This window comes from Rattus norvegicus, chromosome 8 (genome assembly GCF_021556685.1).
Source record: "Rattus norvegicus strain SHRSP/BbbUtx chromosome 8, alternate assembly SHRSP_T2T, whole genome shotgun sequence".
In the NCBI taxonomy this organism is placed as follows: domain Eukaryota; kingdom Metazoa; phylum Chordata; class Mammalia; order Rodentia; family Muridae; genus Rattus; species Rattus norvegicus.
In genome coordinates, this window is record NC_141541.1 from 26,272,896 (window position 1) to 26,299,432 (window position 26,537).

The 26,537-nt window shown below is 51.2% G+C and overlaps 1 protein-coding gene across 16 annotated transcripts in view; it reads left to right on the plus strand.

The window, feature by feature from the left end:
* Dnm2 (dynamin 2) overlaps positions 1 to 26,537 on the plus strand; it is an 81,884-nt gene that overhangs the window by 44,055 nt on the left and 11,292 nt on the right. For 3 of the 16 annotated variants that reach the window (XM_087560673.1, XM_087560667.1, NM_013199.2), the window contains 11 exon segments: positions 204 to 302; positions 2,982 to 3,142; positions 4,323 to 4,465; positions 6,227 to 6,362; positions 7,853 to 7,920; positions 8,443 to 8,581; positions 10,995 to 11,081; positions 15,251 to 15,321; positions 18,915 to 18,966; positions 19,827 to 19,838; positions 23,309 to 23,422. In XM_087560673.1, the coding sequence (XP_087416799.1) occupies positions 204 to 302; positions 2,982 to 3,142; positions 4,323 to 4,465; positions 6,227 to 6,362; positions 7,853 to 7,920; positions 8,443 to 8,581; positions 10,995 to 11,081; positions 15,251 to 15,321; positions 18,915 to 18,966; positions 19,827 to 19,838; positions 23,309 to 23,422 (1,082 nt within the window). 16 annotated transcript variants of the gene reach the window in all.

Here is a 26,537-nt window from a genome sequence, read left to right on the forward strand (position 1 = left end):
TGCTGAGGCCCTCGTAGGCTCTTGCTAGTGTTCATTGAAAAAGCGCTTGACACTTGATGGGAGTCCCTGGGGCTATACCTGTCATTTTACACTCTGCCAACAGGTGTCCAGGCAAAAAGACACCATGGCTCTTGTCTCTTGGCCTGTCAGAGGGCCCCAGGGTCCCTTCCTCATCATCCCTGCTGACTTGTGGACTCTTTCAGGCCTGCGGACCATTGGTGTCATCACCAAGCTAGACCTGATGGATGAAGGCACAGATGCCAGGGATGTCCTGGAGAACAAGCTCCTGCCCTTGAGAAGAGGTAGGTAGGGCTGGGGTGGGCCACTGAGCGTGGGTGTGTCTTTTGTGATTCTCCTCTGGACAGTGGGTCTACATTACAGCTGTTTCTGGAACACTAAGAAGCAAGGACACAGCCATGCCTGGTGCTTGCTGTGATCCCAGCACTCTGATGGCAGCCTGGGCTACAGGACACCTTGTTTCAAACAAACAAATACAAAATGTTTCTTCAGAAATAGGTTTAGGTCTAGGTCCTGGGAATGAATCTCAGTGGTATAGCCCTTGCCCAGCATAGCTAGGAACCAGGCTCATTTCCCAGCTTCCCACACAAAGCAACATGTCCTGCTGCTGATTCTGCTCATTGAAGGACCCTGAGCTGTCACTTTCCTATGTAGCGTGCTGGTGTGTAGGTGTTAAAGAATAGACAGCCAGGCACGGACACACATCTGTTAATCCAGCATTCAAAAGCCTGAGGTAGAAGGGTCATGAGTTTGAAGTCAGCTCAAGGTAAAGTGCCGAGACCCTGAGTCTGCCTTCTGGAATTCACATTAAGAAGGAAGGGGGTACTGACTCCATCTGTCTTCCAACCTCCATTTTTGAGAATGTTTTTGAAAACTTTTTTCACTGTAAGGAGTGGGGACCAAGAAACACCTCCCTAGCTAGTGGAGGCTGAGGGATGAATTCTCCTGACCCTGTCCTTCGCCTAGCTGTGGCTGCTGCCAGATCCGTCAGGCCTCCTCCTTAGAGGAGCTCAGCACCCACAGGCACTGATGGACTAAGTAAGAATCTATCCATTTGGACTTGAGGGCCTCATCCACCCCTTCCTCTGTCTGGTAGCCAGTCACCTGGTCTCCTGTCTCCCTTTGTCTTCCCAAGAGCGACTTGGTCGAGCCTCATCCTGTGACCTCAGGCTCTCTTCCTCACTTCTGCTTCCTGTGGCTTCAGGGTCCCTCCCACTGGGAGCCGGAGCCACTACTGCAGGGAACATGTGTGTTGTGTGTACTGGCCCCCAGCACCACAGAAAACTTTACAGCACTCAAAAGGGTTCTCCCACCTCATCTCCCCCTTACTCTGCAGACCGAGATGCCCGGAGGGAACCTCATGACCTCTGTCTCTCTCCCCAACCCCCCCCCCCCACTGTGTCACCTTGCCCCGAGCACCCCATCTTGTTTCATTATTGTGTATGTGGTGTTCATTTTGTTTATTGTTGTTGGAGACCAGCTGGACTTGACCCTCTTGCCTCAGCCTTAGCTGATTTATGTGTGTGCCAGCACACCTGGCTTACTTACCCACATACGCATGTGTACTTATTGTATATTAATTTTCATTTCTGAAGCTATTCATATACATGTCTTTGTTTTGAAGACTGTGTGTGTCTAGTGATTGTCATGGCCTGACCCAGGACCACCTCGAACTTGATCCTCCTCCGTCCAACTTCTCAAGCGCGGCCACCAAGCCTGACTGCAGGGTTATTTTCCTTCATTATCTGCATGTGGGTGTGGGTTTATACATGGTGTTTGTCAGGTGAGGTGGGAGAGCTCCGCAGCTCCGCAGCTCAGGTATGGAGGTTGGAGGCAACTTTTAGAGTTTGTTCTCTGTCTATCGTGTGAGTTCTGGAAGGTCAAACTCAGGTCATCAAGCTTAGCTGCCCATTTTTCTGCTGAGCCATTTTGCTGGCAGTAGTGGCTTTTAATATGATGAGATTAAACTCTGTCCCCTTTACCTTGATCTCCCCCAGGGTTGATGACGATGTTTTTGTTTTAGAATATTTTCTTGCATTTTTAAGTTTATTTTTATTTAATTTAATAACTTTTTTAACTGACTGTGATAGTGAGTGTGGGTGCAGTCCCCTTAGGGGCCGCAGGCTGAAGTTGGGGATTCGTGTGCTATATCACTGTGATGGACTTCGCCACTTAGAGCAGCTGGGGAAGGAAAAGCTTCATTTGGCTTTCAGGTCAGAGCCCCATCATGGAAGGAAGCCAGTCAGGAACCTGGAGTCAGGAATTAAAGAGTAGGCTTCAGAGGAATGCTGCTTATTGCTTATTTCTCCATGACCTGCTCAGCCTGCTTTCATTTGGGGGATGGGGAGGTGTTTCTCTGTATAACTTTGGCTCACTCTGTAGATCAGGCTGGCTTCAAGAGATCTGCCTGCCTCTACCTCCCAAGTGCTAGGATTAAAGGCGTGCACCACCATGGCCAGCTTTACCCTGCTTCTTTACTCACCTAGGACCACCAGTCCAGGAGTGGCACACAGTGCGCTGGGTGCCCCCACATCACTCACTAGAGAGGGAACTGCCTCCTGGTCAGTCTGATGGAGGCAGTTCCTCAGTCAGGTTCCTCTTCCAGACAACTCTAGTGTCCAGTAATAGAAACACTGCCCACCATGAATGAGGATCGAGGGCCTACTGCACAACTAGCTGTCTTCCCAGCCTGTCCTGGAAGCCAGGGCTGTGTACGTGCTGCCCTGGCTGTCCCTGTCAAACTGCACCCCTAGCCCACTCAGGCCTGCCCTTGAAGTTCACCTTCTTACCCACTCCATGTTGCTTTCCTCAGCTGCCTTCCATGCCATTCACATCCCTGGTGGGGCTCAGTGCTGCCCTGTGCCCTTTCCTGTGAGTGATTATTGGACCAGCCCCTTTCTGTGCCAGCTCAGCACAGATCCGTAGCACTGTGTCCTTCCCGCTTGACCTTCTTCTCTCTTTAGGCTACATCGGCGTGGTTAACCGCAGCCAGAAAGACATCGAGGGCAGAAAGGACATCCGGGCAGCTCTGGCAGCTGAGAGGAAATTCTTCCTCTCCCACCCAGCCTACCGGCACATGGCTGACCGCATGGGTACCCCACACTTGCAGAAAACACTGAACCAGGTATGGCGAAGGTTTGAGGCTATCACGTAGCTTTGTGCCTGTCTCAGTCTCTAGTAACCAGGCTGTCAGCCATCTTGTATTCTTAGCCTACGGGGTTTTCACTGAAGCCCTGTTGAGGACTGTGTGTGTCATAAGCTGGTACGTGATGACCGTTTGATGTATTAGTGCCACTGTTGCCTTAAGCACCCTGCAGTAACTCAGTCACGTGCCCGGAAGTCTAAAGATGTCCTGAGGTGGTCTTTCACGCAGCAGGGTCAGTCAAGGCTGGTGACTGCAGCTAAGCAGGCGGTCACTGCAGTCTGAACTCCTGCAGTCTCACCCTGCACAGCCTTTGAGCACAAAACCTAGCCGAGCTTTTCCATGCCTTCTTCCTCTTGCCCATTAAGGAAGAATGGCTGCCCTTATATTTCCTAGGCATGTGTGTCCAGGACAAGGTACAAATCTTGTGTGGAAGGAAACAGTATTCACTGATTGCCACATACTTCATGTCTCCTTTCTCACAGCGATGAAACGGTAAAAACCGGTAAATGCGGCAGGGGCAGAGCGCCAGCCTAGAATCCCCCAGTGAGGGGCTGGGGCTGTGGGCGTGTGTCTCAGCAGCAGAGCTCCTGCCTAGAATCCCCCAGTGAGGGGCTGGGGCTGTGGGCGTGTGGCTCAGCAGCAGAGTGCCAGCCTCAGGTGTGGAAGCCCTGGGCTTCATCTCCAGTACCAAATAAATCCCATGTGGTGGTGTATCCGTAATCCCAGCACTCGGGAGATGAGAAAGTCAAAGTCATTCTCAGTTGTATAATGTGGGATGAATGAGCGTCTACCTGAGTCATAAAGCAACAGTAAAGACTTCTTTATCGTGGTTTGGGGCCTGAGGCACTGTGTGCAAAAGCTATTGTCCTCAGGGAAGGTAAATGAGCCACAGATACATTCCTAGTCCAGTGTCAGCTGTAGCTGGGATCATTGCAAAGTGAAGCTCAGAGCAGCATCTCTAGAACGGGGCACCAGGGGTGGGGCAGTGTGTCTTGCAGGAAGGGGCCTAAAGCCATAGGTCAAAGTGTGAGGGGCAGGAAGGAAAACCCTCCTCAGAGCTGTATAGCTTGGACTCTGAGTATTCTGGGCTGAGGGTGGATTGTGTTCTTTCCTAGCCTCTGGGCCTGTGCTAGCCTGTCTGACCCTTACCTTTCTACAGCAACTGACCAACCACATCCGGGAGTCACTGCCAACCCTGCGCAGCAAGCTGCAGAGCCAACTGCTGTCCCTGGAGAAGGAAGTGGAAGAGTACAAGAATTTCCGGCCTGACGACCCCACACGCAAGACCAAAGCCCTGCTGCAGTGTGTACTCCCCTTCCTGTGGCCTGGCCCAGTCGTTCTCCTCTCCATTCAGGCGCTGTCCTAAGCTGCTCCTGAGATTGGGGTTCCAGTCTCTAGATGTTTAACATGACATTCTCCTCTGTAGGGTTCATGCCCTGAAACTGTGCTCTTGCATTACAAAAAATGGGGGAGAGTCACATTGTTTCAATAAGTGACCATTCTGTGTTGATGACAGTTTAGTTACCACTGTGTGTTGTGCTGCATGCATTGCTGGAGTTGGCTATGGCTGTGGCACAGCTGAGCACATGTTATCAAGACATCATCCTGGGTCTTAGGAGGGGGAGGCAGGAAGATAAATCAAAACTCGCTGAGCTGAGAACAGGGATGAGCAAGTCTGAGGGCCTAAGCTCCGTCTCTAGACGGACATAGTGGAAGGAGAGAATCCACTTCCTCCGAGTCTGGGGGCGTGTACCTCTAATCCAAGTACAGGAGTTGGGGAGACAGACTGCTCCCCACTCACTGGTCAGATTATCCAGCCAAGTCATATTCAGTGGGAAATTCAGTAGAGAGAGATTTAGGAAGACAGTGGACAATCACATTTAGCCTGCCTACACCTACACACGCACACGCTCTGATCAGCTGGGTATGGTGGCATGGCACAAACTTTGTAGGCTGAAGGCAAAGGGTCATTTGAGCTCAGGAGTTCAAGGCCAGCATTACTTTAAAAAACAGTCTGTGACAGGAGGAGTCCGAAGTGAATTACTTGCAGCCTTTTCTTTCTTGGGAGGGAAGGTTGTACATCCCAGAGCATGGAGGTCAAGGGTGACATTCGGGAATCATGTCCTTCCTTGCATCATTAGTTCCAAGAGATCAAACTGTGGCCATCAGACTCCATGACAAGTACCTCTACACACTGCGCCATCCTAGGACCACCCCTACCCCCAAAATATTTTCTTCTTCTATTTTATGGTTCCATGAACTGTTGATGTGCTGCCCTTTGCAGTTGCCAAGCCCTCCAGTGCTCACCCTGTTAGCCAGCCCCGCATACATTCAAGCTGAGGCACACAGTGCAGTACCACTTAATCAAGACTTCCCAGCCCGTCTATGTGGAGCTCCTATGCAGCCAGGAGAGAGAGGGAGGTGGCAGAAAGTGCAGATGCTCCTTGCCTGGCCTGGACAGCTGTCTTGACATGCAGCCATGCAGTAAATCAAGATGAGCCCTGGGGAAGCTGTGACCTCAGAGTTCCGTCTAGAATTTTAGCAGTGACAGTTCTGTAGAGTCCTTGAGAACAACCAGGATAGTGTCCAGCGCTTACCAAGGGAGCCTTGCTATTTTACACATTGGCTGTTAAACAGTGATATTTAAAAGGAAAGAAAAATGGCCAGACATTGTGGCATACAGACCTGTCATGCTAGGACACTGGAGGCCTAGGCAGAAGGTCTTTAGTTCAACGCCAGCCGGGTTACACAGCAAGACCTTGTCTATAAAAATAACAAACCATGAGAGACAAGAAAATTCGCCACAGGACTGACAAGTTAGCTCAGCAGGCAAACAGGCTTGCTGCCTAAACCGAGTTTTTTCCCCAAGACCCACATGGAGGAAGGAGAGAACTGATTCTCACCAGTGCCCTCTGCCCCCACTCACGTACTGTGCCATGCCTTCCTCTAATAAATAAATGTAACTTAAAACCTGTGTAGGAAACAGAGCTTATCACACGATTCTTATACTTGCAGAGCTGTGCAGAAAACTCGGTCTTGACCTTTTGCCTTTTCTTTCTTAAGGATGGTCCAGCAGTTTGGAGTGGACTTTGAGAAGCGAATCGAAGGCTCTGGAGATCAAGTCGACACCCTGGAGCTGTCTGGGGGCGCCCGCATCAATCGCATCTTCCACGAGCGCTTTCCCTTTGAGCTGGTGAAGGTAGGGGCTCGGCCTGGAGCTTGAGTCAGACACCCCCATGCTTGGTCTCCATCTTGGCCTTAAACTTTCTTCCAAACCATGATGTCATGAGCTCCTGCATCCTGTCAGCGGCTGCTGTCAGCAAACTTGGTATGAAGGACATGTCCCCGTGGTCTCTGTCTTCCAAGATCTCATAACGTAGAAGCTCTGAGCAGAACAGTGGAAAGTCCAGGTTTTTCCCAATGTGGGTGGGGAATAAGGGGGAGGATACATGAGGGCCATCAAGTAGCACAGCAGGTGAAGGTGCCCTCTGCTCTGCCTGACTTCCTGAGTTTGATCTGCAGGCAGAAGCGGAGAACCAACTGCAGGTTGTCCTCTGACCGCCACACACTTCATGAATCTCAGGCCTGCCTTACAGCACACTTACAATGTACACAAATATAACTTTAAAAACCATGCAGGATGCTGGGCTTACACCAGTAACTGCAGAGATGTGTAAGTTGAGGCAAGAGGAGACTGAATTTGAAGATACATGGCCTGCAAAGACTCTGTCTCAAAAAAGGAAACAAAATCAAAACAGAAAAGTAAAGCAAACTGTACTTGAGTCCTTTTCCTTTGAGGCCGTGGCTCTCACATAGGTACATGTGTGCTAGTATGGAGACCAGAGAACAGCCTCCAGGCTTCCCTCAGTTGGGTTTCTCTGAGTTAGCCCTAGTTGTCCTGGAACTCACTCTGTAGACCAGGCTGGCCTCAAACCTAGAGACTCCTTGCCTCTGCTTCCCTAGTGCTGGAATTAAATGTGGGCACAGCCACCACTACTCAGCCACCACGCAAGTCTCATTGTAACCTAAGTTGGCTGTGTAGTGGCCGTGTAGTCACGCTTCATCTTGACCTTCTGATGTGTGTGCCAGCTACATCCAGCTTACTCTGTGCTGTGGCTGGAGGCCAGGGCTCAATACATGTGTGGCAAGCATCAACCAGCGTGAGAACTGCAGCCCTCTCAGCCTTATTTTCCGAGACAGGGTGTCTGACCTACCTGCAACTTAACCAGCAGGTTAGGTCTGCTGGCTGGACAGAGTTTAGTTTATTACTTATGTGTATGAGTATTTTGCCTGATGTATCCTGAGTGTAGCACATACATGCCTCATTGCCTGCAGTGACCGCAGGAAGGCCCCGGGTCCCATGGAATTGGAGTTATGGACAGTTGTGAGCCATTATGTGAGTGCTGGGAACGGAGCCTGGGCCCTTTGTCAAAGCAGCCAGTGTTCCTACTGCTAAGCCATCTTTCAGTCCAGTACACCCGGACGCACTCGGGTCTGCAGGCTCAGTGGCAGGTACCCTTTTGTACTGAGTCATCTCTGTGACCTTCAGTTGTCTTTAGTTTTGAGCCGCTAGGTCATCTTTGAGAATACGGTCATGCACAGGTCATGCACAGGAACCCAAGTGTCCGTTGGTCTTGCTGTGAGGCGGCCCTGGGAACTGATGCATACATGTGGTTCATTTCTTCTCAGATGGAGTTTGACGAGAAAGACCTCCGAAGAGAGATCAGCTACGCCATTAAGAACATCCACGGAGTCAGGCAAGTTCCACGGGGGACCCATAATCTCTTTCTTTCCATTCATGTGGGCCCCAGACCTTTTGAGTCCCTGACTAGTGAGGCTTTTAGAAGGTTCATGGCTAGTTTTCAGAACTGTATAAACGTCTTAGTCTTGTGTGTTTTGGCTCTGTGACTGTCCTGGCTTTCTTGACTCCTTGTGTCCCCTAGGACACATGAGCTTATTCCCTGTGAAATCTGTAGTGATCAGAGGTTGGTGGGGCCAGACTTGAGTCATGCTTACAGGTCCCTTTTTTATCATGGGTCACTTGGTGTCCCCCCTTAATTGCAATCAATGAAGTATGCCCCGTTCTCTAGCATCCCAAGATCCTTGGGTTACCCTGAGGACTCCCCAGTTGGGGGCTCTCAGGTATCCTGCCCCCCAGCTTTGATGATATAGTCTTCCTTGTCAGGGATCTAGCCATGCTTAGAAAGTGGCTGACCACACCCTTTGTTTCTCTCTGACTTATCTCTCCCTGCTTCCCCACTGGGTCTGGACGTTTTTAGAACTGGGCTCTTCACGCCGGATTTGGCGTTCGAGGCCATTGTGAAAAAGCAGGTGGTCAAGCTGAAAGAGCCCTGTCTGAAATGCGTGGACCTGGTTATCCAGGAGCTAATCAGTACAGTTAGGCAATGCACCAGCAAGGTACCGCACCCGCAGACGTGGGGCCGCAGGCTTGGTATCAGGCCCCAGGTTACCTCATTTCCAAGAATCCAACAGGGATGGGAATGTGTCAGTCTGGACCCACTCAGGAGGGGGTGGGGGAATGCTGGGCTTCTTAGAACCAGCTAGACTGGTGACGGTCTCCTGGGGTCCTGATACCAAGCCCAGCATGCACACGGTGGAGTGGGGGTGTCATCTGGCTGTGTTGCTTTGCTGCTTGCTAGGGGAGCAGATTGGGGCTCCCTCTTCAGCTGTTGGAGGCCAAGGCTCCTTAAGCCTCCCTGTTGTCCCCCTTGACAAGTGACCAGTGCCTGGCTTCTTTGGAGTGGGTCACTCCTCTGTTCCCATGGCACTGGGAAGAACATATACACTGGTGGCACACTGAGGAGCTCAGTGCCCGGCTTCACAGAGCTCCTTGGGGTCCACAGTGGTTCTGCCAGCTTTCGCTGTGCCCTGTGCTGTCCTTGTTCCATCCCCACACCCCCCAGGTAACTCCACACTCAGTCCTCGTGGTCATCAATACCTGTGTCCCACTCTCCATGGGCAACTGCCTCTATTTGGCCCAAAGCACCAGGCTCCTCTGGGAGGGTCGTACCCTGGGACAGCATACCCCTGCCAAGCAGCTGGGGTGCTTGAGGGAAGGAGAGGTGTCTGCTTGTACAACCTTGGCATGCCCAGCTCTGAATGGCAGAGAACCTCTGCTTACGCTGCCTGTTCTACTCAAGAAAAGTCCCCATTTGCTTCCTCAGTTTCTCCAGTGGGCAACAGAGCAAAATAAGCCAACAGGCAAGGGCTGGGGTTACCCTGAGTTTGTAGAGTGCTTGTCTGGCTGCACAAAGCTTGGGGTTTCATACTTAGCATCCCATAGTCCAGATGTGGTGGCTATACCTGCAATCCCAGAACTGGGTCCAGGAGTTGGAAGTAGGAAGATAGAAGTTCGAGGTCATCCTTAGTCATATACTAAGTTGGAGGCTAGCCTGTGCTACAAGACCATTTCAAAAACTGAAACCGAGAGGGGCTACTGATTGGTATCCTAGGGGGTCATTGTCACAGGTCACAATTTGTCACAATTTGAGATTTGCTCACACACCTTTGGCCCTATGATGACAGTCCTGTAGCACTTAGCCTTGAACTGTAGGCCTGCCCTGTGCTCCCCTAGGCCGTGCTGATCCCAAGCAGCTGCCAAGACAGACATGGGCGCAGGCTTCTCTGCGCATGCACTAACCAGTTCACTCTCCTTTCTTCTCTCTCTCTCTCTCTCCCCATCTCCCGTCCTGTGTGTGCATTTGTGCGTGTGGCCTGCACTACCCCTGGGTGTCTCTCAACCTCGTCCCGCCCTCCTCCGCATGACCAGGACGGGGCTCTTCACCCCCGACATGGCCTTTGAAGCCATCGTGAAAAAACAACTTGTAAAGCTCAAAGAGCCGAGTTTGAAGTGTGTTGACCTGGTGGTGTCGGAGCTAGCCACGGTCATTAAAAAGTGTGCTGAGAAGGTAACAGGTCTTGCTCCTCCTGTCCCCACCTCATCAATTCCCACCTATCATTTCTTCATTGGTGTCTGCCCTGAGCATTGGGACAGTCCTGCCTGGAGGGGAACCCCTGCTGGGCACAGCAGTCCTCTATGCCCATCCCAACAGCCATCTCCAACTTCGCATGGCAGACTGAGTAGGGAGGATCACCACACACAGCCCCACCATCAGTTTTGGGGTCAGTGGAGGAACCTTTGACATGTCCAAGCATAGTCACATTTGTGAAGCAGTTTTCACTCCTAGACCTCATCTCTTGCCACCACCATGTCCTCCGATGTGTTCCTGCACTAGGGTGCGTTTAGCAGCATCTCTCCCCTCCTGGGGAAGACCAACAGTTGTGGTTCGGGTCACTCAGTACCCCAGGTGAAAAGGAGGGGTATGAGGATTGGCCACATGGTTGCCAAATTCAGGAAGATCAGGATACAGTTTCCAGTAGAGGCTTCCCTGAGCTCAGTGACCCTGATGCTATCCCTTTTATCCTGGAGCAGGGCACCATGCTCATTTGAATGCTCAGTGAGGGCCATCAGTTTGTCCTGCCTTTACTTAGCGCTGGGCGGGAGGGGCTGCCTGGCACCTCTGGGTAGCAAGTGTGCCACTCACCCTCTCCACTGCTCTCCACCGCCAAGCTGTCCTGGCTTTGCAAGCAGCTCTCGGCATGCGGCATGGCGCCCTCTCGCCTCTCCCACTCACACGCCCCTGACCGCCTGCCCTGGTCTCCCAGCTGCAGGAGCTGCAGGAGCTGGGAGACCAGAGCAGAGTGGGCACTGGCAGCCCCTCCCCTTTCCTCCTCTTCCTGTCTCATCCTTGTGTCCCCCTGGCCTGACCACGAAGGCCTGGTCAGCTCAGCCCTTCTGCTTACTCCCCAGCTCAGTTCCTACCCCCGCCTTCGAGAGGAGACCGAACGCATTGTCACCACCTACATCAGGGAGCGAGAAGGGAGAACCAAGGACCAGGTATTGTACCTGCTCACTGTTTTCTGTCTGTCCATATCTAGCAATTTTTGAGAGTTTAGTTTTGTGATGTTAGTGCAATTTTTTTTTTTTTTGGTTCTTTTTTTTGGAGCTGGGGACCGAGTTAGTGCAATTTTAAAAGTGATATTTTTTTTTTAACTTAGCAGCGGTCCACATAAATCAGTCAGAGATGAAGATTTACTTAATCAAGCTATGTGGCACAGCAGCTCAGTGGTTAGTTATCAGTCTGTTCTAATCCCTGAAGCTAATCGAGCCGCCTCCCAGCCAAAATCTCCAAGCTCTTTGCATGTGGAGATTGGTCTGGTACTCTCTGCCGCAGGCGTGCTCCTAGGGTGCCTCATCACCAAGACCCTGCTCTTTCTTTACCCTTCCCCTGGCTGAGGCCAGGAGCCCAGCCAGATAGTCTCACTGCTCAGCCATTTGCAGATCAGCTTTCATTGAAAAAACAGAATAAAAGGACAGCTGTATTCACACAACTTTGAGATAGGAGATACTTAGAATGGGCACTACAATGCCATGCCAGGATCACAAGCAGAAATGGGGACAGAGAAACCAGCCTTTGGCTAATACAAGGATAACTGTACAGTGACATGCTTACACGTGAGGCTTGTTGGTTTCTAATTATGGCTATTCATTTCAAGTATGTTTTCACCAGCATGTATGTGGGGGCCAGACGACATCTCTGGGGAGTGATTCTCCCTTTCTCTTTTATGTGGAAGTTCAAGGGTGGAGGTGGGGGGAATAATTAGCCTTCCAAGGCAAGCGTCTTTATCTGCTGAGCCATCTCACCAGCCCCAAAGATCCATTCTGAGACCTAGGACCGTGTCGTGGCTAGTATAACACTTGCCTCCCATGTGTGAAGCCTTGTTTCCCTCTCCAACACCCTGTCAAATAAACCAGGGTGTGGTGGTGCACAGTTGTCATCCTAACTTGGGAACCAAAGGCAGGAAGAAGTCATGTCATCCCTTAACTACATAACTGAGTTCAAGACCAGCCTGAGCTACATGAGACTTTCTGTTGCTCCCCCATACCACACCCCAAAAAGAGAATGCCAAAAATGATGATGATGATGATGACGACGACGACGATGACAATGACATCATCATCGTCATCGTCATCATCATCATCATCATCTGTGGCCACCATCCCCATTGTCCAGCCTATATCCTGGCCTACCTACCCATCATGCATTGAGCAATCTTCCACCATGACTGTTCAGGTGGTATTAATGTCTCTGTGCAGCTACAGAGTAGATTGTTCTAGGCATGCAGCTCAATCTTTCTTATTTTCTAAAGACCAAGGTGGTCTCTTCTTCACCATGGCCATGACTTCCCCATAGTGCTTTGGGGGAGACTCTTTGTGACTCTGATTTCTGTCTGGCTCTGGCCCAATGTTCAGGGCCATGTGTCACCTGTGGTGGCAGTGATTGACTTTCTCCGTTGTTGGGACATTTTCTACTGTGAATATACTGTATCTTTTTAGAGCTGCCCTTACCTGCTGGAGGAATACCGGGTTATCTGGAGCCTTGCAGCCTCTTCTGCAGTAGACTCTCAGCTGTCCATTTTCATACCCTGGGCCATCATTAATCCTTCAGGTGGGGGCCTGGAGCCATGCCTCAGTGGTTACGTGGTCAGCAGACCCAGATTCACATGGTACCTCACAATCATCTAGGACTCCACTTCCAGGGGACCCCATACCTCCTCCTGGTGTTGCAAGCACTAGGCATGCAAAATTGGAACAGACATATATGCAGGCCTTGTGCATATGCAGTAAAAATAATAAATCTAACTATGGGGCCTCATTACCGGTGCTTAAATCTAAACTACTACAGTGTCCTATTGTGTGCGCTATGGTGAAGAAACTGGCTCCTTTGTCTTTAAGTCTTCATTTAGCACTGGGCCTCTTAGACACTCTGTAACCCCATAGCATCCATGGCCTGGCAGATAGGGGTTTGGTGCAGGCGCCTGTCATCGCAGTATGGGGAGACTGAAATAGGATGATCAAGAGTTCAAGGCCAGACAGACTGGGTTATATTATGAGGCATATTATATTGATTATGTCATCAAAATGAGACCAGGGCAGAGTGCTTCCAGCACACGCAAAGCACTGGGCTCTGTCGCCAACACCTCAGGAACCTTGCAGTGATTTGAGTGCTCAGGAGCTAGAGGCAGGAGGATCACGAGGTGAAGGTCTTTCTCGGCTCTTTGATGAGTTAGAGGCTATCCTGAGCTCTGTGAAACCCTATCCCTAGAAAACAGTCAAAAATAATGCACCACCAGAAGCACGAGCACTTCTGGTTGGTGTCCGTCACCACTCCTGAGGCGGCTGCTGCTCTTCTTCTGTGCACACAGCCCCTGGTACCCATTATGGACACTACCAGGCTTCAGATAAGAGCTGTGGGGAGACAGCATTCAGGAGCTTCAGGCACAAAACGCTGCCCTCCCCAACAACCTCCTAGGTCTGTGTACATAGCCTTGGTTATTACTGAGGACCTAGAGGCACACTGACGAGGGAGTATCTGGCCTTGAGCCAGTGGAAACCTTTTGAGGAACCAGAGTCCCTCTGCCCAGGCAGCCTGGCCCGTTCTTAATAGGAATAAGGGTGGAAAGCTGCCTGAGTCAGTAGAGTCCGTGGAGCAACTTCAGTGTCCTAGCAGACAGGGCTGTAATGAGGTTGGCAGTGCACTATCCAAAAGCATCTCTGTCTGCCAGATTTGAGAATACAGCTTCTCAGGTATGGGCATGTGCACACATGCTGAGGCCCTGCAAATGCGATTGGGTTTCTAGTATGTGCGGTACTGAGTTTCTTTGTTTTCTAAGATTTATTAGCCATGCATAGTGGTGCACACCTTTGATCCCAGCACTCAGGAGGCAGAAGCAGGTGGATCAGATAGATGGATGGATGGATGGATGGATGGATGGATGGATGGATGGATGGATAGATAGATAGATAGATAGATAGATAGATAGATAGACAGACAGACAGACAGACAGAGAGAGAGAGCGCATATCGGGTGCTTGTGGAGGCCAGAAGAGGGCATCATATTCCCTGGAACCAGAGTTACAGACACATGGGAGCCACCATGTGGGAGCTGGAAATTGAACCTGGGTCCTCTCAAACAACAGATGCTTCTAACCACTGAGCCCTTCCTCCAGCCCTCAGCCATACTTTTTTTTTTTTTTAAAGATTTACTTATTTATTTTATGTATATGAGTACACCATAGCTGTCTTCAGACACACCAGAAGAGGGCATCAGATTACATTACAGATGGTTGTGGGTCACCATGTGGTTGCTGGGAATTGAACTCAGGACCTTTGGAAGAACAGTCAGTGCTCTTAACCACTGAGCCATCTCTCCAGCCCCTCAGCCATACTCTTAATTTTATATTAGTATGTTTGAAAACAGAGCCACACATAAGCTAGCATGTTGGTGCACATCATTAATCCCAGCACTTGGGATGCAGAGTCAGGCAGATCTTTTGAGTTCAAGGGTAGCCAGGGCTACACAGAGAAATCCTGTCTCAAAAACCAAAAAAAAAAAAAAAAAAAGAAAGAAAGAAAAAAAGAAGGAAGGAAGGAAAGACAGTAAAGCCACATATTGTCACGCGGGTGTGCTTGCATGCATGCATGTGCTTTTCAGTTTGAAGTGGCACTAACGAGATCCCAAAGACTAGTCTGAAGCCATATGCATTGTGATTTGAAGCTGGCTCAAGTTTAGTTCTTCTAACATTTATAAATCCTGACTTCCAACCTCGGCAGTACCAATAAAAGGAAAAAGAAGAGAATGGATTCCAATCCAATTTCATAACTTAATGACATTAGGCCCCGGGTCACAGGCTAGTCAGTGGCCTAAGGAAGACAGTGGTTCTCGTGACCAGTCCTAAGGCTGTACCCAGGCCTATCACATTGAGCTACCAGGCACTGTCTCCTTAGCCCAGACTTCTGTGGGGCTCATTTCCACCTGCAGATCTAACCTTGTCTTGGTGACTTAGCCTTCCTGCTGCACTCCCGTCTGGGAGAACTGGGAAGGCAGCAGTTGTGTCTGCTGCCCTCTGGTGGGTGTGTATGGGTGTGGGTGTGTGCACATACATAAAGCACTATGCCGTCCTGCTGTTCTGTACTTTATAGTCACACACCCTACTTTCCTCTAGATCCTTCTTCTGATTGACATTGAGCAGTCCTACATCAACACAAACCATGAAGACTTCATTGGATTTGCCAAGTACGTATACAGCCATTGTCACAGGGGCAGCACCTATTTCTACCCCCAGCACCAAGACCAAAATCTTCATCTAACTGGTGGGGATGCTGGGCAAAGGGTAGAGCCATCTAGGAATGCTTTGAAGCTTTTCTGTGCTAACTGTGACCTCCGTCACAGTGTTCTCACCTAGCATGTTGTCTGTGGACATCACAGGGACAAAATGTGTGTTCTGTGGCCATTCTCCAGGAAGAGGAAGGCCAGGCAGGTTCATCCCTGCAGGACTTCTCAGAGCTTTTCATAGTCAGAGCCCCTTTCAGGCTCTGCCTTTCACAGACTGTACATATATACATACACACTGTAGATTTAAAACTAGAAACTGGGGCTGGGATGTCTCCATTGTGAGCATGCACAAGATCCTGGATGAGACCACAGGACCAATACAACAGATACCATACCTGGTTGTATTGGTCCTGAGTCAATCATCAGCTCTGGACCAGCTGGGCAAACTTGGGTGCTACTGGGGGTGTTCTGGTGGCTCATGCAGGTTTTCTTAGCTTTGGTCAATAGGACACTGCCGCGCACCAAAAGACATCTCTCTTGTATCCATCTACACTACTGGTGTACTTTCAGGCCAGGTCTACCTGCCCACAGGAAGTCCCTGTGCAAAGACTCACTGTTAAGATAGGTCTGCTCAAGGCTCTTGGAAGTCCTGAGGGTGGCTGTGGGGCCTGACCTTAGGGTTTTTGGAGACTTCCTAAGTGGGAGGGCCTGCTGGGCACAAGGCTTGAACTGTCTGTTGTCTCTGGGCAGATGGATCGTCTGTTCTGAGTGGACACATGGCAGATGAATGAAATGAATGAATGATTGATTAATGAGAAGCCCCTCCCTGAGCACATGTAACCTAAGGCCCTTAGCTGGTAATTTCTTCCCTGGGGTGGGCTGCATCCAAGGGCTGGGGAAGGCAGCCTCTTTAGCCCTGCTCTCCCAGGCCGTGCACGGACAGCGGAATATCCCCCCACCCCCATTGGTTGCTATCAGTTTCCTCATCTCAATGTGTCTGCTTCTCACACTTCATCCACAGTTCCTTCTCACAATCTCTCCTGTTTTTCCTTTGACCACTCCACTTCTTTCTCTGGATTCCGGGGCCTTCCCACTTACCCAGCTGTTTCTATACTGAGGAGCTGGTCACAGGGTGGGTATTGCCTGCTGTGTGCCTTTTTCCCTGGTGTGTGACCCGGGGCGTCCTCCCTGGGGAGCCTCAAACCTGTGGGGGATGTTCCAGAAGCCCTTGAATTACAACAGCCATTCTCTCAACCAGGGCCCCAGCCAGGCCTTGTGAAGAGGACACTGGGTAAGACACCATAGAGCCTGCCCTTGGAGGGCCCACAGACTGGGGAGTAGTGGAAAATAGAACAAAAGCATGATGGGTGAGGCCTGGGGAGATCCTCCCAAAGAAATCATGCAGGGGCAGGCAGGGAGCCTGCACTGGACAGGAAGACCAAGAGGCAGGACACCAGCCAGTAAGGCAGGATACAGACAACATGCCCCTCACCATTAAGAGCCCGAAGCCTGAGGAGATGAGTTTACATTCCCTGACATGGTGCCCAGAGCCTCTGGTTAGGGCCAGGGAGAGGCATCACCACCTTGGCTGCTATTAAAGGGAGGCACAAAGCACTTACAGCACATCAGGGCCCTTGTCACCATGCTGTAAATGATGGCTTAGCCAGCCACACCTTCGTCAGTATGGATCATTACAGACAGCCCAGAGGAGAAGCCCCATTGGGGCTGCTGGCGTGGCGCTGTTGGTAGAGCACTTGCTTAGCATGCATGAAGTCCAGCACCAAATCAAAGGGGTGTGATAGCCCACACCCATCATCCCACCACAAGGGACCCACAACAGGACAGTTGGTCCAAAGTCATCATCCTTGGTTATATATCTGAAGTAGAAGCCAGCCAGGAACACAGGAAACCCTCCCTCCATCAAAAAAAAAAAAAAAAGTGCCTTAGCAAGTGAAGGTTCGTGAACAGCTGGACACCCATGAGCACAGCGCTATGCCCTCCCAAGAATAAAGATAAAAAAAATGGAGCCTGGGATAGTAGTGTTAGAAGAGCACCAAGGGGAAGTTTACGAGTAAAGCGCCTGTTTCTAAACACACTTGAGCTCCTTAGCTAGCCCAGCCCAGATGCAGACTCTCGATCCTCTGCCTTAGCCTCCAGTCCTGGGTCTCTGGCTTGCACTCCCTTTGAGTGGTAGGCAAAACCTCAGAGCAGAGCAGCTGTGATGAAACCACGTGTGTTGCTATTTGTATCTTTCTGCAGTTTCCAGCTAGAGCAGTAAGCTGAACACTGGCTGCTCCTGCAGAGGAACTGGGTTCTGTTCCCAGAACCCATCAGGTGGCTCACGACCACCTGCCACTCTGGGCCTCCAGGCACACCTGCACATGTGCGGTGCACATAAACTCATGCAGGCAGGCACACACTGACATACACACACACACACAATGCATACACACGTACCCCCCAACACACATACACACGTACCCCCCACACACACACATACACACACACACATGCATAGACTTGCACCCCCCACACACACACGTACCCACACACACACACATAGACTTGCACCCCCCCACACACACACACATACACATCTTCTTAAAAAAGAAGAAAATGAAAGCACAAGAGAGAAGCGAGTGGCAGGACACAGTTGCTTTGAGGCGGTGAGAACATTAATTGGGTTAGAGCAGAGTATGGCTCAGAAGCAACGAGGAGAGTGGTGGGTAGCTATAGGGAAGGATGGTGTGGCCTGCCTAGAGCACTGACTGCACAGTGCTTAGCCCCAAGCACGCACTCCCCAGCACTTCACATACTGCATATGAGGGCAGCCAGGAACCCAGAGGCCCTACCTCAGAGCAGTTCATAAACCCCATAGTGTACAGCCCCAGCACTTGGGAGGCTGAGGCAGTTACTTGCCTGTCAGTAACTGTCCAGCCTGGTCTACATTGAGATCTAGGACAGCCAGGGCTACGTAGTGAGGAAGAGGGGGAGAGAGGAAGCTAGCCCAGCATGCACATGCAAGCCTTGTATTTGGTCTGCTGCATCCCTGTTTAAAAAGGGGAGGCGCAGAGTGACTGCTGCTGAGGGGACATGCAGGAACCTCCCATAATGGGCTTGAGTCAGGTTCTTCTAGCCAGCCGTTTGGCCAGTGTAAGCCCAGGACTTCAGGACTGATGAAGGGTCAGTGGTGGGAAGAGAACATAAAGAAGCCTCAGGTATGTTGTGTTCAGGGTCCCCTGGAACCAGCTCCCTGTCCCATTCCCCTGCATCTCACAACTCTTCTCTGGCGCTCTAACTTTCAGTGACTTGTGGGAAATAGCTGGTGCTTCTGGAGTGGCTGTGAAAGGGTTCTAGAAACCAGGGTTTGTCAGACACACTTCTCTTATTTCATGCGCTCTCGCTGGTGTCTATGTACAGGAGCCATGTCCTTGCCTCTGCCCTTAGTGGGTCAGTGGGCCCCTAGGGAAAGAACCTGAGCCCCGGCCACCAGGGCCTCTCTTTACCTCCCTCCCACATCTCCTCTGAATGTGCCTTCTCTGCTTCTGTTACAGTGCCCAGCAGAGGAGCACGCAGCTGAACAAGAAGAGGGCCATACCTAACCAGGTAGCTCCCCAGTCTCTGCTCTCACTCCCTTCTGAAGTTCTGAAGGCAGGAGCATACTTAGCTCCATAGCATTCCATATGGGACCGACACCTCAGCACTAGGCACTCATGCTGTCAGCCTCTGGGCCACATAGCTGTGGGAGCTTGGGGCAAATTCCTAACACAAAGGCCTCATCTGACTTCTAATGTGAAAGTTACTACTCGACCCTCAGAGCAGGACATGTGTAACAGTGACCCTGAGCCGTATGCAAGCAAATTGTGTTTTCTAACGCTTGGCCCCAGGAATGGAGGCAGGTAGGTAGAAACCAGGGAAGGTGCCACAGGCAGCTCAGGGAAGATTGGGGTGGCCTGACCCCACCCCCGGGGAACCCCGGGTTTTCTTTATAACCCACCCCAGCTTCAGAGGCTTTGCACACTTACAGATGGCTTCATAAATGCCAGTACTACATGTCTGGTTGGGCTTTTTTTCTGTCCAGTTTCTACCACTGTCCCCCAATTCCCTTCCTATGTCAGGCTGGGGTGGGGGTGGGGTGCTGTGCTATTGTACCTTGCACGATTTAGAACCAGATTGGGGAGAAATGTAACAAATGCATGATTTTGAGTTTTCTTTTTGTATGTGTGCTTGCCATAGGTAGTACATATGTGGTTGCTTTTTTTGTTTTGAAGAAGATAATGAATTAAATATTAACACCATGAATATAATTAATAGCATGTAATTTTTTCTTTTGCTGTTTTTTGTTCCTCTGCTCTTCCTTCTCCTGCCCTTGTGCTTTCTCTGCTTCCTCTCTGTCCCTTCACGTCCCTTCCATCTCTCCTGCTCTCCCTTGATTGACCCACAACCCTAACTTTACATTCTCAAAGGGGGAGATCTTGGTAAGTACCTGCTTAGTGTGGCAGCTCACTTAGAGAGCCTAGTGGTAAAGGAGGCCTGCCTTCACCTTCTGCTCAAAGAACTAAAAGTGCACTAACCCAGAAGCTACACGTCACTGCTGTCACCCACCTCGAATTGTCCTGGGGATCTGATGCTCTCACAAAAGTACTAACCCTTGCACCTTTCTGGGCAGCACACCCCTCTGGTGGGTCCTAGCAGGTTCTCTTGGTGTCCTGTAGTTCTAAGATGGCAAATCCGCAGTTCCCACATTGCCTCCATCCCCACTCAGCTTCCTGAACATGGAAGATTTTGCTCAGGATCTGCTGGGATTCATTCTTGCTGCTGCCAGCCCTCATCCTTCCTCTCTTCCTGCAGACATCATTGACTGACCAGACCAGCCATGTTTTACCACCTGGGGAAATTTGCCTTTCTGAGTCTGGGGCAGGCATGACTAAATGAACCAACATTCTTCCCTAAGATTTTCCTCAACAGTGAGCCCATGACAGACATTGCTAATCAATCCTGGCATTCTTTCTTTCTTTTTTTTTTTTTTAAAGATTTATTTATTTATTTTATGTATATAAGCACACTGTAGCTGTCTTCAGACACACCAGAATAGGGCATCGGATCCCATTACAGATGGTTGTGAGCCAGCATGTGGTTGCTGGGAATTGAACTCAGGACCTCTGGAAGAGCAGTCAGAGCTCTTAACTGCTGAGCCATCTCTCCAGCCCCTGGCATTCTTTCTTAATATGCATGCCATTGACTCCCCATTCTCTAGCTGTTGTGCCTGATTTTTTAATTTTCCATGGGCTATCCTCCTCCTGTACTCACGATAGACATGAGTATTCAGGTTCCCTCTAGCCTACCGCCTTCACGGCAGCTAGAGTGATTGGTGTGAATGGTCAGTTCCACTCTCCCACTGTTCTTATCCATTGTCTGGGACAGACATCACTGAGTTATCCCAGCACCTTTTTCCGCTGTGCTCAGAATTGTTGACATAGTCTTCTCAGCAGCTCCCACCAGTCAGTTGTATATCGTGTTTGCCATCCTAACTGCGGGCAAATCATCTTCCTTTTGCACAAGGGTTGGGAGCTGGGGTTGTCAGAAGGGTGCGAGGTCCGGCCCTGCTGAAAGCTCAGTCTGTGTGGCGCTGCTCCCTACAAGCAGCTTCACCCCAAGCTCAGGCAGAACCCATTCTCCAGAATATTCTCCTGCTGCCACCAGCACTCTCTGCAGAGATATTCGTGGGAGTTTTGAGCTTTTGCCAAAGTCGAGCCACTGCTGTGTGAGTGGCAGATCCTTGGTACACCTGGGTCCTGGCAAAAGCAGGCTGGGCCAATGTTAGAGAAAAGGATGTAGGACCAGATCAGCTTCAGGCCTGGAGTAGAGCAGTCAAGTTCCACTTCTAAGTGGCCACGGTTCCTACCTTACTCCATTCTCCTGGCCACAAGCCATGTGCAGCCTCAAGACCATGGCATGGCTGGTTGTAGCCTTGGTCGCCTGAGCTATACCTGGTCTTCCAAGTGATCTTCACCCAGAGAGGAAACCATCATGGCTCCTGCTGAGCTCACCTTGCTGCCACTTTCTGCTAAAGCCACTGGGATGGGTCCTTTCTGTTCTGCATGCCTGCATGCCTGTTACTGTGTATGCCAGAAATGCGAACCCTAGCTGCCTTTGCTGTTGCCACACCTCTCCCCTGGTTCCTCACCCCAGCTCCTTAAGGCTGTGACCCTAGGTTCGCAATCTGCCTTGGAGATAAGGAGGTACAGCCTTCATGGTTCCCGGGGATCAGTCTATGTCTGTACTCATAGGACCGGGTATTGTCTCGGACTACACTGGGGTGCCCACACAGGCAGGGGGCTGGAAGGGAAGGGTGCCCACACAGGCAGGGGGCTGGAAGGGAAGGGTGCCCACACAGGCAGGGGGCTGGAAGAGAAGGGTGCCCACACAGGCAGGGGGCTGGAAGGGAAGGGTGCCCACACAGGCAGGGGGCTGGAAGGGAAGGGTGCCTTGGGGGCCTTTTAGCAGCCCATGTATCCTTAGTAGAGGCAGCTGGGCCAGACCTCCAAGGGACAGAGTAGCACAGCTGTTACAAGGTGGTACAGAGACCCCACTCTGTGGGATTACTTTTCTTGGGGGTACAATGGTAGCTTGGGCCCAAGTTTCTCTCCCTTGGTTGACATATGAGTGAGGCTAAATCCAATAAGCTCTAAGAGCTGGGCCAAGACTGGCTGAATGGGCCAGGCCACCCATCCTTGGCCGGACAGAACCCAGCTAAAGGGCCCCATTCACCTCGGCCTGGGTGATGTTCCAGAATTAAGCGATCATTCCTTACCAACCTAGGTGGCCTGGAGTCAGGGTGCTCCTGGAATGCTGGGAACCTCTGTAGCTGAGCCCAGGCCATTCAGAATGGCCCTGTACAAGTCAGTCACTGTTTGTAACGTGGACACTATGCCCTCCTGGGGCTCCAGGCATCTCCAGGATTCTCTAGTCTCTTGACGTCCCAGGGAGAGAGAGATTCTTACCCACTACTTTAATGAGGGACGTCAAGTGGCAGCTTAGTTGTTCTTGACTGAACCTTTGGCTGTTGCTGTAGCCTTCATGGCCTGCAGCCTGGAGCCCAGACATGCCCTCTGTAGGTAGACACAGACCCTGTTTAGGTTTGGCAGCTCTGGAGCCAAACAGGACAGGGAAAGGGGAGCCTCAACTCTGGGCCCCAGACTGGCTCCCCAGAGACCCTATATTGGATTCTTCTGGGCCATCCTACCTGACCGACCCAATACCAGCCTCCCCGCCTGTCCATGGCTATACCCGGCACATGCTCTGCAGCCTGGCCCGTCTGTTGCTGCCTCAGTCCCAGGCATCCCTGTTGCCAGCTCTGCGTGCTTCCTGCTGTGCCCAGAGTCCCCAGGTCAGGGGGTGGGGGATTCAGGTCTGCATGTGCCTCCGTGTCCCAGGGATCATGGGAATCTGAAAATGTGGCCCCCTCAGTCTGCCTGTACCTAGCAGTCAGGTGAGTTCCCAGGCTGACCTGGCTTCTGTTCCCCATCGGATGACAGCTATGGCCCAACGAGCCCTTTCCATGGATTGGCTCCCAACCGAGATCCCTGAGTTGTCACTCATAGAAAAGTGTGCCCCCTGGGCTGACTTCCAGCTAGCTGAAACAGTCCCACTCTGTTGACCCTTCAGGGTCTAGTGGTCCTCTGGCCAGCCCTCTGGCTGGGACTTCCTCCCTAGCGCTGGTCACCTACACACAGAAGAGCTAGTGTGAGACACCTTTGAGGGTCAGTCCCATGAAAGAAGTACAGCTATCCCCCTGCTGTGTGCTCTCCAGTGAGCCATCTCTGCCTACCTTGTTGGACCCAAAGAAATATGGATCCTCAGAACCAGGCTTCTGTCCTTACTGGGGAGGAGGGATGGATGGAGTGGCAGGGCTGTCCTCCCTGCTAAGCTGAGTCCTCCCCACCAGGTGATCCGCAGGGGCTGGTTGACCATCAACAACATCAGCTTGATGAAAGGCGGTTCCAAGGAGTACTGGTTCGTGCTGACTGCTGAGTCGTTGTCTTGGTACAAGGATGAAGAGGTGAGCATGGGGGACAAGGGTGGCTGAATAGGTAGGAGAGGGACATGGTCCCCAAACTGACTCCCCTGGCCAGCACTCATTCCTGTCCTTTGTCACTTGAGAAAGGAGTTTACAATCAGGCATGGTGACATGCTGAGATCCCAGCATGAGGAAGGATGTAGGCAGCTTGGAATATGTGGAAGTTCCAGGCCTGTCCTGGTTATGCAGGAAGTGCCTGCCTCAAACAAGGCGGGGGGGGGGGTGACACCATCCAACTGGTAAGGAGTTCATCCTGCCACAGGAGACCTGGCAGGAATCCCAAAGGCTAAGAGAAAAGGAAGGTACCGCGTGTGCTCATGTTCCCAGCAGGCGAGACAGACACAGTGCTGCAGACATGGCGGTGCATGTCTATGATGCCAACACTCAGGGGGCTCAGGTGCTCAGCCATCATTCCCTGCAGAGCTAATTCAGAGTAGCCTGGGTTACAGTGGAACCTTATCACCAGCACTCTTCTTTCCCTCTGAAAGAGACCCTGACCTAAGTTCTCTGCCACTGTATGGGAGCTGAGGGGGCATCCTAGCCCCAGGCCTCACACAGGCCAGGCTCCCAACATGCACTCTGGTGGTTTATACCAACAGTCACCTCTGTAGGGTCTTCCAGCCACCATGTAGGAGAGACCCCCATCACCAGTGCACCAAAGGGATACTAGGACTCAGCATGGTAGCATATGTGACTGGAAACCTGTCTGTGTACATTCTATATCCCCTTCTTAGAAGCTGGCCAGCGCCCTGGCCCTGAAATGGTGTAAGTGTCACTGAAGGCCAGACTTCTCTGTTCTAGTGTTTGTTGTTCTGTTGTTGTTTTGTATTTTTTTGAGACAGGGTTTCTCTGCGTAGACCAGGCTGTCTTGCTTAGACCAGGCTGTCTTGGTACTGTATGTAGATGGTGCTGAGATTAAAGAGGTGTGCCACCATAGCCCAGCTTTTTCCTTTTTAAATGCTGTAGCCAAGGATGGCCCTGAACTATAATCCTGGTTCAGCCTCCCTGTGCTGGATGACAGGCATGCAGCACACTACTCAGTTAATGAGGTAAGGGCGGAGCCCAGGGCTCCATACATGCCAAGGAAGCACCAACCACGGAGCCCAGGCTTCTCTGGCAATGCTCTGGGCTTTAGGAGGTAAAGGTGAAGGTGACCTACACTGGAGACAGAATAGGTAGGACTGGGGTCAGCTGCAAAACGGAGGAGGCAGGTGACACTTCAGAAAGTCACAGGCCTGCTGGGCATGGTGGTGCATGACTTTCAACCGAGCACTCAGGAGGCGAAGGCAGGAGGATCAAAGCCAACCTGGTCTGCAAGGAATTCCAGGACAGCCAGGGCTATGCAGAGAAACCCTGTCTTAGGGAAAAAAGATGAAAGAAAGCTTGCATGCCCATGAGGCCTCACCCTGTGCCAGGCTCACTGACTGGGCGAAGCCACACAGGGCTCCATGCAGAAGACATGCTCCTCCCTATCTTTATGGACTTTTAAATGTATTGCATCTATTTATCTGAGTGTATGGCACAGTTGTGCCAGAGTTCATGTGTGGAAGTCTCAGCACAACTCCCAGGAGTCTGTTCTCTTCCCACCATGTGGGCCTGGGGGTGCACTCAGGCCAGCGGGCTTGGCTGCTTTTTACCAGTGAGCCATCTTACAAGTCCTCATCTCCCTCAGAAAGTTCTCAAGCCCTCCTTGGAATCCGCAGCGTCATGGCTAGGTGGAGAAACTGAGGCCTTGAAAGGTGGCTAGCCTCATGTCACAGAGTACAGAAGGGTCTTTGTGTGGGGGACAGTTTGTGGTGGCTATGGACATGCACTGGCTGACCTGAAAGACACCTCTGCCCTGAGTTTAGGCCACTCCCATGCCCAGGACAGGTGTCTTTACTCAGAGGGTGTTTGGAAATGAAGCCTGGTTTCCCTTTTCCACATGAGAAGGACACATGCTTGCTTCTGGATAAGTCTAGAGCCTGAGGGACTCATCCAAACTCAGGTTTGAGCTCAAAAGAGCTACCACAGATATTTCTGGGGTGTCTGGAAGCCCCTAAAACTGCAGCCATGGGGTCTGGATTGGAGATAGTTGTGGGACCAGACCTAGCATAGTTGCTGCCTCCCCTGCCTTACGCACCTCAGAGTGGCCATTGTGGAATCTTGTTGCTCCTCTGTAGCTGGTGGTGCGGTAAGGTTGACCTTTCACCTCTTCTCCCATTTCTTTTTTTTTCTTTTTTTCGGAGCTAGGGACCAAACCCAGGGCCTTACGCTTGCTAGGCAAACGCTCTACCACTGAGCTAAATCCCTAACCCCTCTTCTCCCATTTCTTAAGCTTTACATTTATTCATTCATTCATTCATTTTTCATCCATCCATTTATCCATTCATTCATCCATTCACTTACTTTATATGTGTGTGCTGCAGGTATGCATGTGTCGTGCACACGTGGAGGTCAGAGGACAACTTGTGGGAGTTGCTTCTTTCCACCATGTGGGCTCCTGGGATCAAACCCAGGTCATGAGGTTTGTTGTGAAGCTGATTTACCCACCGAGACATGTCGCTGTTCCCAAAGGTTTTATGTTTTGTTTTGTTTCTTTCTGGTGTGTGTTAATTTGTAAGTATATGGATGGGTTTCTGCCTGCATTTCTGCCTAGCATATCAAAGAGTCTGGGATTGTGTCCCCCAGAGTGAGGTACCCCAGTTTCTGGTTCCAGCTCCAGCACTCTTTAAGAAAAGCAACCTGTAAGCTGGGAAGACTCTGTGTGTGTGTGTGTGTGTGTGTGTGTGTGTGTGTGTGTGTGTGTGTGTGTGTCTCCAGGGTTCCATAATGGATGGGTCATTGCCTGCCGAGGGGTGCGGCCCTGGGCCTAGCTGACCAGTGTTACGAGCTTCTGTCCTTTGTGCTGGAATGGCCATTGCATTTCCCCTCATCTGGGGACAGAAAGCAGGCACGTGGGCCTCACTGTGGACAAGGCCAGTAGCAGGGCCACACCACCCACGGATATGAAAGCAGCCCTCTGTATGCTGAAGACGAAGCACACTGCGTGCGGTCTAGGGCTGTGGAGACCCTGACACCTTTAAGGGTCCTGGCAGGTAGCAGCCACCCCTGAGAA